This window comes from Monodelphis domestica, chromosome 1, assembly GCF_027887165.1.
Source record: "Monodelphis domestica isolate mMonDom1 chromosome 1, mMonDom1.pri, whole genome shotgun sequence".
Classification (NCBI taxonomy): Eukaryota; Metazoa; Chordata; class Mammalia; order Didelphimorphia; family Didelphidae; genus Monodelphis; species Monodelphis domestica.
In genome coordinates this window covers 295382033-295394047 of record NC_077227.1, presented here as the reverse complement: position 1 = coordinate 295394047, position 12015 = coordinate 295382033, and the positions used below count along the sequence as shown (strand labels likewise).

Here is a 12015-nt window from a genome sequence, read left to right as displayed (position 1 = left end):
TTTTGTAGTTATTTCCCTAGCAGTCCTCACAAAACATGTCGGGAGCAGTACAAGGCCAAAACTTTCTCCAGGTTTCTCTCAGTGATAATTCAGTTTAATTTAGGCAGTATTGTCAGTGAGGGTTGACTAATTGGGTTGTTTGTTTCCTGATGGAAAAGGGGATTCATAGGTAAACAGCTTCCCCATTTCTGCCTCTTTTAGGTTAAAAAAAATGGCTCTCTTCAATTCAAATTAAGGAGAAAAGAGAGAGAAAACAATGTTTTATACTCACCTGCTCTATCAGCTGTGTTTTGAAGCTGAGTTAGCTGATTCAAATACTGACTAACTTGAGGAAGTAATAAAGAGAGAAAGGAAAGAGATTTCACAGAAATTTGAGGGTCCTGGTCACACCCTTCATGGATTAGTCAGACTGTAAGAGTAATTTAGGGTCATGACCTAATCTTAGATTGATTTTTGGTCGCTAGGCGATATATCAAATAAAATACCCAAGTCAGTTTGGAAATCTATGGTGATATAATATAGAGGGAAGAGATCAAGGAGCAGAGAGAGGGAAAGGGTATAGAATTTCACCTGTTTGTCCTGTGCCAGGGGGAATTCAAAGTCATCTGCCACAATGTTTCTGAAGAAGATTAGAGGCTTCTAAGTGGATAGTATTTGGAAGGTAAAGGAGGAAAAATCATCCTAAACTCATAGAGAGCTCAGAGAAGATGCCTCACCTGAATTAGGTTACTAGGCTTCCTCCAGTATGTATCAAGGGAAAATCACCGCTAAACTGGACAATAGCTGCCACCACGCCAAGATGCCAAGACTCTCAGCAAGCTGCTGCCATCCATCTCTCCACCGCCAAGGAGGCCAGAGAGAGGAAGTAACATGATATATACAGACAGTTTTACATCACTTTCCTGTGTTTCATCTGTACCAGTGGTAGCTTAAGCTTGACTTAGGACAGCCCAGCGATCTGTCAGCTGTTTCTGATTTGTCATTTGCTAGCACATGTCTATCATAGGCCATCCTCCTAGAGACTTAATCCTTAAGTATGGGTGTAGACATTCCTGATTTTGTTAGACTAAGTAGGGTGGAGTAATCTAAAGTTCACATATTAATGTATGTAGGTAATTCTATCTGAAACGTATCAAGTGAAAATGTCCAATTTGAATGTGTAAATTGTAGGAAGACTATCAATTTTTTTCCTTTCTTTTTTGTCTAATGATAAAATTCACGTCGATGAAGAAAAAATACATAGTTTTCCTTAATCCTGTTACCCAATTCTTAGATTATTTTTCAATTCTTGATTGTATAATGAGAACCTAAGATCAGATTTCATGTAAATGACTATTACTTCTCATTGTCACTTTAGGCCCTTTGTATGTAATTCCAACTTAGTTCTAAAGAGCAGAAATGCTCCTTACTTTCTTAACTTGAATTATCCATTTTTTTCTCACATCAAATCCATTAACATATTTCCAGATCTATATACAAATGCATATCTGAGATGAGCTGAGCTAAGCCATTCAGAACTTTGTTTTCTGATATTATGAACACATTCATTTCCTTCACAATTGTGGCAATGGTTTGAAGTTTGTTTTATTTTTAGGTTTTGGAAATCATGCTGATACAGTGTCTGTTATTCAATGGTACTTCAATTTTATTTTCTTGATCAGTCTGCTTACCACAAGCTCAGCCCAAATATATCAAAGATGGGAAATGCTATGGCCGAAGATCTTTGCCTGAGTTTCAAGAACCTTTGGGGGCGTTTGCTGAAGTGAGAGTACTTGAATCACTGAATGAAGAAGCTCAATCTTCACTCACTACTGCCAGTGACTGCAATGAGGTAAAAAAATAAAAAAGAAATGAGATAAAAAAGTAGGCATATTTATATAGAAAAAGAATGTCTCTTATTGCCAACTTATAGCTAGCATCTTAAACTTATTTACATTTTAAAATGTATCTCATGCTAGCTTGCTATCAGTTTGAAGATTTTTACCTGATCTTTAGATATTTTAAAATTATAAATGTTAGTTGTATGTAGTTTAAAATCTGTCATTACTATATCTTCCTGAAGGCACATATTTTCTCCCTGCTTCACCTATTTTTAGTTATGCAAAGTAGCAACATTGGAGAAATATTAAAGTGTGTTGATGAAATTTAGAAAACAAGCGTGTTCAGAATTTTTTATAACTTGAATCACTGACTTTTTAAGAAGTACTAATTTTGTTCTTGTTCAGATATTGAGCAATGGGATCTCTTTTGAAATTGTATTATTTCTCTAATTCTCTGATATCCAGATCCAGTTTGGCTTTGGGGTTTGAGGGGTAGGGTATTTCATTTAATGATGAACTTAAGTTGTAAACCTCTGCTATTGAAATCTCTTCTGTATATGTGATTGCTTCATTATTTAATAGTTTAGTTATCTTCTCTTTCTTACATTAGGATTGTATCTAAAGAGATCATCAGCAAGAGATTCTTCTTTTGCATGTTTGTTCTGTACCTCTATTTCTTGTCTTAACCACTCTTCTAATTCTGCATTCTTTCTAACACAACGAGCTATTAGGTCTGATCCTCCAAATGGATATACAACTTTATATAAAAGGTCATGTCATAAAAAATTAGCATTATAAGCAAAAAATCACTTTTTATAACTATGGATGAGAATGAGATCATAAAAGTGTGCTTTTTATTACCAATATTTAAAGAAATCCAATTAAAGCAACTCTTCCCAGTACTTCCTTTCTTCTTTAAGATCATATAAATATAGTAAAATACCATCTAGGTGCTCTGAATTACCATCTAGGTTTTGTCTAAGATTGTTAGTAATGATAAAATTCTAAGGAATTTTACACACACACACACACACACACACACACACACACACACACACACACACATACTTTCCAATATAAGAATTAAACATTATTTATGCCATTATGATTATTTTCCCCCTTTTTATGTTTTTATTGAATCTTCTGTTTATATCAATGATTTTTCTACTTCACTCTGGTCTTTTTCTCAAGAATGCTAAAAGTTTTCAATTTCATTAAATATCATTTTTTTCCTCCTGTACGACTCAGTTGTAATGAGTAGGTTATTCTTGGTTGTAATACTAGATTATAATAAAAGATTCCTTCAAGAATATTATAATCCAAGGTCTATTTTTTTGTTGTAGAATCCAAAATATTTTATGATTCTGGTTGTAGCCCCCTATTCTTGGTTGTTTATAGTATTTTTTCCCTTCTCTTGGGTACTCTGTATGTTGGCTACAATAATCCTGGTAGTCTTTGTTTGGAAATTTCTTTCCGGAGATGGCTGGTGGATTCTTTCAATTTCTACTTTGCACTCTGATTCTAAGATGTCTGGGCAATTTCATGATTTCTTGAAATATGATGTCTACACATTTTTTTTAATTAATGGATTTCTGGTAGCCCAATTGATTTTGTTTTTCCAGTGAGCTACATTATATTTTCTTTTATTTTTTGGTTTGATTTTGTTTTATTATTTTTTGATGCCTCATGTAGTCATTAGCTTATATTTTGCATCTTTTATTTTCAAGGGTTTTTTTTCTTCTGTAATGTTTTGTGCCTATTTTATCAAGCTATTAATTCTCTTTGCATGCCTCTATTACATAGCTTTCATTTGTTTGTTTTTTTTAAACCCTTTCCATTCATCTTAGAATCAATACTAGGTATTGGTTTTCAAGGCAGAAGAGTGGTAAGGGCTAGGCATTGGAAGTCAAGTGACTTGCTTAGGGTCACACAGCTAGGAAGTGTCTGAGGCCAGATTTGAACCCAGGACCTCCCATTTGTGGGCCTGCTCTCAATCCACTGAGCCATTTCATTTGGTTTTAACAATCACATTAGCCTCCATTTTATAAAGTTGCCAGAGGAGAACAGAAAATGCCCATAACTGTGAGATAAAGTGTCTTCTTCATGGAACAGAGAGGAGACTGGAGTCACTAAATTAAAGAGTCTGTGTCAGGGAGTAAGGTACAAGAAAATTAGAAAGGTAGAAGGGAACCAGTTTATAAAAGACTTTGAATGACAAGCAGAGCATTTTAAATTTTATCCAGGAGGTAATTGAGATCTACTGTAGTTTACTAAGAAGTGGAATGGCATTGTAAAACCTGCACTGTAGGAAAATCAGTAAATTAAAAACTCAGTACATCAGTAAACTAGGTTATGCTTTTGTCTCCCTGGGACCCAGTCCATGATCTAGAACTGGTCAATAGAAAATAGAATTATGGGAGAGCATCTGTTACAACACTCAATGATAGTTTAGGAATCCCCTGGAATCTCTTCTTGGCCCACAGGTTCCTACCATATTATTCTGCCTCTGCCCTTTCCTTTCCTGTAGGAGGGAATGTTTCCTGCTCTTACTGTCACACCATGCTGCACTATTCACTAAATCTCCCCACCATTCCCTGTGCCTGCAGACTATTCTGTCTCCTTGTATTTCCCTTAGACTAGAAAATTACTAACTGTGGTGTTTTCCTTAGTTTCCTAATCATTATTTGATCTAATGTAGATTGTAATGGAAGAGGTCTTTAATAAGCTAAGGTAAAAAAAAGATACTATCTCTCTCTCTGTCCTCTTGATTCTGCCTTTCTTTCTTTTAAACCCCTCTTCATGATCTGCCCTTTTGAGATGATTATGAGGGTCTGGGGTAAAATTTATTTTGCCTTAGTTAAAATAAAAAAGCAGAGGAACAGCTATGATTTCAATTAAATAACAGGAAATGTGGGCATTGAAAAAGGATTAAGCAGGGGAATTATATAATGTCTAAAAGCATTATAAATAATTAATCAATTTAAGTCTTTAGGTATGTGTAACTAAAATCATAATATCCAAATTCTTCAAGGAAAAGTTAATCACAACAAGAAAAAATAGCAAAATTGTAATAGTGGGGGAATTTCATTATACTATTTTTAGATCTAAACAGTTATAATCAGAGATAAACAAGGAAGTTAAGAACTTTAGAAAATTAGAGATCTCTGGCAAATACAGAATGGAAATAGAAAATAATATATGCATTTGTAAAACCATAGACGATACCTTTATTAAAAAATTATTCATACATCAGGGCAAAAATACCACATCAAAATGCAGAAGAGTATAGAAATAATAAGCATACTTACTAATCACAATGAAATTAAAACTAGTAAAGAGCCTTTATAGAAAAGATTCAAATTAATGAGGTGAAATTACTCAATTCTAAGGAAATGGAGGGTCATAGAACAAATTATAAAAACAATAGTAAATTATAGCAAACAAAATAACAATAGGCAACAGAAAAAAATATGGCATTTATTTAAAGTAGTCATGAGGGGGAAATTATATCTCATATTTTTATTAACAAAACAGAGAAAGAACAAATCAATCGAGTATGCAACTAAAAAAAAACAACTAAAATAACATATCAAAAGCTCCCAGCTAAGCAAAAAAGTAGAAATTCAGAAAATCAAAGAAGAGATTTATAAAATCAATATGAAAATTAGTAAATCTACCAATAAATCTGGACTGATATTTTAAAAACAATAGATGAGATAAGCAGTTACCATTAGATTAATAGAGAGAAAAAATAAATTGTTCACATGAGATATGAAATGAATTGAAGTACAATTAAATGAAATTATCATAAACTATTTCCCTAATTTCATGCTAATAAAAACAGTGAGAGAATACTGACAGACACACAAAATACTCTGATTAACAAAAGCAAAAATACATTATTTGATAACCCAATATCAGAAAATAAATTTGAACAAGCTATACATGAACTTTGTAATAAATTAATTCCCAGATCATATGGATTTATAAGTGAATTCTATTAAAAAGTCAAAGAACAATTAAATCTATATAATGCACAAAGTCTTTGAGGAAAAAAATACAAGGGCCTCTTCCAATCATTCTATGATATAAATTTATTATTAATTCCTAAACTAAGGTGATATAAAGCAGAGAAAGAAAACTATGGACCTAATGGGTAGTTGAGAAAATTTAAATAAAATATTATGAAACAAGCTACAATAGCATATTACATTGATTATGTATTATGACCAGGCTCAACTTAGGCCACAACTACAGTGCTAGTTCAATATGAAGACAAACATACAGAACCACAATAATATAAATGATAAAATCATTTTAGTCTATCAATTGATGCTGAAAAGACTATTGACAATATCTAATATCCATTTTTGTTTTTAAAAAGTTTTGGAAAAATAAGAACAAGTGGGTATTTTTCTAATATAATAAATAATATCTAAATCAAAGCGTAAATACATGTAATTGGGAAATGTGAACTTTAGATGAGTACTATTTAACAGTACTAGAATCCTAGGATTACAATGAGTCAAGACAAAGCAATAGAGTGGGTAAGCAAAGGCAGAGGAAATAAAGTGATGCTTTTTGAAGATGATATCATCTATTTTGAGAACCCCCAAATTAAATAAAACAGCAAAATTGAAGTACAAGATAAATTCACATAAAAAAATCAGTATTTCTGTATGTAAGTAAGTCTAGCAGGAAGAAAAAGAAAAATTCAACTCAAAATAATTATAGAATTTGTAAAATATTTGGGAGTGAATCTACCAAGACATACTTAGAAACTATATGAATCCTACTATAAGTCAATCTTGTGTGGAATGGGAATGAGCCCTGCTATTGAAAAATATATCTCAGAGTCTGGAGCCAAAGATAAGAAGGACTTTATTATTATCCATCTCTGCTTGCAGTGGCTGCTCAAATACAAAACAGACTTAGACTCTTATTATAACTCTCCTACTCCCTCAGTACCTTTCTCTTCTATTCAAGGTCTTTCCCTAGTCAGGAGAAAAACTGTGCTTTAAAACTGCTTTTTAAACTGTGCCCCTTTACCTCCGGAAAGTATTGGAGTGCATCAAGGGGGCTAATAATATCTTACTGAGAACACACTATTTATCCCTCTCAATCTTTAACAGGAAAAAAGCAGACCTAATTAATTTAAGAAAGTAACTGCACATGGATAGACCAAAGTGGTATAATAAAAATATCATTATTATCTAAGTTAATGTGCTATTTAGTGCCATGCCAATTGTATTACCAAAGTATTATTTTATACAGGTAGAAAATAATGTGTTTAGAATATGTTTACTTTTTATCTTAATTCATTGCTTATGGTACTTTTTAGGAAAATGTACATCCCCTGTTTATTTCTTTAGGTCTATTTTTTCTGTTGCTTTATCTGAGACCATGATTTTTCCATTTCTAAACAAATACAGAATCTCAGAATTCAAAATTTTAATTTCCCCTGAAGGAGAATGAAATGCTAATAAGTATTCCATTTAAATAACAAGTCACTTTAATTGGATGCCTTTTTGAGGTAACAAGATAAACCATGAGTTATTCTTCTCTAATTTAACATCACTAATCTCACTAAATAGGTTTACACTTTGGTTTCACAAACTACTACATTTTCCAAGTATTCCTATGTTTTCAAGGTCCTAATAACAGGTAGGTGACAAGCTCGACATCTACTTGATTATGTAAATTCCTTATATATCTGTATTTCGTATGTTGTTGTTGTTGTTGTTGTTGTTCTTTTTTGCATTAACCTATCACCCTCTTTCCTGATTAAAAAAAATTGCCCCCAAAAGGAGAAAGAGGAACATAACTGTAATAAAGGAAGAAATACTCCCCTATTTTGATGTATCAATGCCAGGTAGAAGATGGCAATAATGCACCACCATTTATAGAACATGCAGGTGGAAAATTTTTCATTCAAGTATTGTCATTCTAAGGGAAACCTGCCTGGAAAGTTCTAAATCCCACAAGCCCAGAATCACTCTCAGCTTTCCCTGGAGACAGAACTCCATGTGCAATTCACAGATGTCACCCAACAGGCCTGCTGGCATCACAAATCTCTCTAATCATATTTAAAGTTATATATAAACTTTTCCAGTATCAATATCAAACATTACCAGACTCCAATATTCTTTCCTAAAACCTTCTGACATCAATTTGAGAAAATAATTACATTCTGAAATTCTAGATATAGACTCCATGATAATTTATTCACAAACTCAGAAAAGCAATCTGGACAATTGTTATAAATCTCCAAATTAACAGATATTAGATCTCATTACAAAATAAAGCAAAACTGATTTGATGTTTCCCACTCTAACTAGATGTGAGGTTAACACTTTCACAGTTCTGACTCTCCTCGTTCTTAAGTTGGTGAATTTGGCAACCTTAACTAAAGACTTAGCTCAAAAGCTGGGTGCCAAGAGAATTCTCAGAGGAAGGAATATACATAAAGACAACAGGGCCAAGTTATGTGGTTGGCCCAGGGGGAACATGCTGAGGTCCACTGGACAAAGTAAGGCAGAGGAACCACAAAGATAATTAGCCATGTCTGGAATCTTCTGCAACTTGGAGAATTCCTTCCCATCTGGCTGCAGACATCTTTGCATAGGTATCTTCTCTTATAGATTCAATATCCACATACTAGGTGTAAAATGGACTGATTTGAGTGGATCCTAAAAATAACAGCAACAGTACAAACCTAAAGATTCAGGCTGCTAAGCTGGAAAGGCTGATTTTATATTTGCTGTAGACTTCACATAGCAGAATGTGCACTTATCTAAATTTTCACAAAAATTTGAGGGCCCAAATTTATATTCTCAAATTGCCATAATAAGTTAGAAGGTTTTCCCAAGGAAAAGCCACAAAAGACTTCACTCGAAATTTCTTTCTCAAATACAGTTTAAAATTCATCCCAACAGAAAAAGGCAAATACAGCTTTTCTTTAGTAATCCTGTTAACTCTTTAAAGGCAAAAAATGTTTCAAATTTTCACTCTGGAAAATTACTTCCTTTTCTTCTCAAAAGAACAGAATTCTTAAGAATTCTCACAAATCTAACAGGTCTACGTAAAGAAAAGATTAAAACCAAGCCTAAAACAGAACAAGGTACTTAAAATCACAATGGCTAACATTTATATTGCTAAGGAGAGTAGATAAAACTGTCTGGAACCCATCTAACTTCATTTATAATAAGCTAATCAGTTAGATCTTCTAAAAGTTTTGACTTAAAGCTGGAGTGCTGATTATTAGCTCAACAACTTGTGTTATGATTAAAATTTTGGGGTTTTAAGCTGTGGCAGAATTAGTTTCTCTAGTTTCTCTAGAAACTAATAGAAATTAGTTTCTCTAGAAGTATTATATTTTTAGAGGTTTCTTTAAGATTAAGAGTTTAAGAAAATACAAGTAAGAAAAGCATGTGCTAAGTGGGCCGAGAGGCCCATTCAACCTCACCTACATCATGAGAGAGCCCTCTGCTTGCAAGCTGAAACAGGAAGAGAGGCTCAGTAGGCTTTTACAACCAGTTAAATAGAACTTTTGATCCTGCCCAGGTGAGAATCTCAGTGAGATTACAAAGCATCCTGGGAAGTGTCCAAGGACTTCTGGGGATAGGAGTCCCGGGGTCAAGTCTCCATTTTTACACTTGTCAAAAGGAGAATAACTCCAGTCTATGCCGCAATACTGATTTTAATTAGCAACATATTCTGAATGAATATAAAACATCGGGCATACTAAAACAGATGGTAGGGAGGGATAGGTTGCTAAATTTGTATAGAATGAAGCTACAAAGTGGGCATGGCACAGGCTGCAGATGCTAACATAGGTTCCAAGCTGGATTCCCAGAATTAATGTCCTGGCCATCTGCTCTTCAGTTTCATACTGTGTAGGCCTATTCAAATAATGTAATTCCAATCTCAAAAATCTTTCTTTTCTTTATAGAGGCCCTCTCCTGTGTGTGAACCACCCACATCTAGCTGTAGAATAATCCCAATTGGTTAAACAGCTGTTTAATGTGACATAGGAATGAATGATCTGGAATTAATAGCAATCTCTCAAAAAACCTGGCTTCTGTGACCTTTTCAAGCTGCTTGACCTTGGACTCCTTTACATCTCTATATTCACAAAGAGCTGCTGTTCACTACACTTTGCATCACAAGGAGGAAGCTTAGCAAAAGACACTTGCCACCTCTGAAGCAGCTGTAAGAAGGACAGAAGGAAGGACCAATAGAGTAGGAGGTGGGAGGTCAATGACTGCCAATACCTGAGATAATTTAGGAATTTTGTGTGTGTATGCGTGTTTTATTATTAGTGACTGTCACAAAAACTTCTATTAAAGAGTTATCACCCTGAGCTCCCTTTTTCTTTATTATGAGAGTAGGAGCAGCAGATCAAATCTAGAAGTTACTTGCCTTAAAAACTGACCACTTTTCAGGCTTTTTCTCTATATGAAGGAATTTTTTTAGCATACTCCCCCATATGTATATATTTATATTTATAACTTCAAAAGCATAAGATGACGATGGAAAAAGAAATTCATTCTAGAGTCAATAAAGAACCACTAAAATTTATCGAGTATGGTACTGTCATGGAGTGAAGTATTTAGGCAAATCTTTATGGCTGCTGAGTGAGGTTGCCTTCCATACTTGAATAGGATGTGCTACTGAATGAAACTGGAGAAAATCATGAAAGTTAAATCATGCCTCTATTTTCCTTCTAAACAATCTTCTTTCCTTCTCCCTACTACCAACCTGGAACTATTGGCTCCAAGCAGAAAAAAATATATATAATTAAGCTGTGAATATATTGAATCTTTACCCTACCCTCCAAAAATGTTATTTAAGTTACATGTGTGGTTACTAAAAATTCTGTTGTGATTGCCTTCCATATTTTTGAAGGAACAGATTCCTGCTAAAGACGAAGGAGATATCTTTACCTATAGGCATAATACACATTTCTTTGTGTGATATCAAGAGAGAGTCTAAGCCAGCAACAATAATTAAACCATCTTAGGGCAGAAAATTGGATGCTTTTATTGTATACTTACTTCTCCAACAATAGATACCACCAAAATCTAAGTGGACATAGGAAAATGAGAACAATTTACCAAACTTTTGTAAATTTAGTACCTTTATACTTTTTTTTTTAAAACCCTTACCTTTTGTGTTTGAACTGATACTAGGTATCATTTCCAAAGCAAAAGAATGGTAAGGACTGGACAGTTGAGGTTAAGTTACTTGCCTAGGGTCATAGAACTAAAAAATATCTGAGACTGGATTTGAACCCTCAACCTTCTCAATCTCCAGACCTGGCTCTCTATCCACTGAACCACCCAGCTGCCCCCAGTAATACGTTTTTGTCTTGTAATGTATCATTTGAACACAATTTGTGTGGATTTTATTTCCTTAAAATGAGTTTCTCGATATAGTGGATATGAATGATTGGGAAAAGATAACCAAGAACCTGAGCTTGCTGCTGCTACCACAGGGAAAGAAAGTTCCAGAGTAATGTTTAGGTGTCTATAAAGACTTTACTCCCACTTTTTTTTTTTAATTCCTTTGATTCTGCTAGATTCAAGAATTTTTAAAAGGTAAACAGCAATCATAGTCTATGCAGAAATCAGTTGTCACACATTTATTAGGCACTTTTTATGTTCCAGGGACTGAGCTAAAGGTCATACATATACATACAAATACATACACACAAAATATATATACAAATACAAAGAGAGGCAAGAAGCTGACATTATACTAGAGGAGACTCTTTTTTTAAAACAATTATTCAGTCAAAAACCACAAGCATTTATTAAGTACCTACAATGTACCAGAAACTGTAATAAAAACTGGGGGGTACGAAAAAAGGTGAAAACAACTCAACAAAAAATTCTTGTCTTCAGTATTGTTTTACCTTATCCCAAGTGATAAGAAAGAAAATGGGAAGTTCTACAAAGCTAAATAACATACCTCAAAAATCTGACATATGCAGTTTCCCACACCTATATTTGCAAGTCTTCTCATATATTTGAGGGAAAGGCACATTTGGTCTTTATAACTTCAATGCATTTGATTGTTTTTGTTCTTCCTGTTCATATTGTTTTAATCATTGTGTATAATGTATTCCTGGTTCTACTTACTTTATTTTGAATCGTTTCATATGTCTTCCCAAGTTTCACTGCATTGATTTTTA

General features: G+C 33.6%; 1 protein-coding gene across 4 annotated transcripts in view; it reads left to right on the top strand.

Moving 5' to 3' along the window:
* Positions 1 to 12015, top strand: part of NIN (ninein) — a 191993-nt gene that overhangs the window by 77638 nt on the left and 102340 nt on the right. For 3 of the 4 annotated variants that reach the window (XM_056821103.1, XM_007473222.2, XM_001363383.4), the window contains one exon: positions 1662 to 1831. In XM_056821103.1, the coding sequence (XP_056677081.1) occupies positions 1785 to 1831 (47 nt within the window). In that variant the 5' untranslated portion in view covers positions 1662 to 1784. Of the gene's footprint in view, positions 1 to 1661; positions 1832 to 12015 lie in introns of those variants that run through there. The other variant, XM_056821105.1, reaches the window with a different exon arrangement.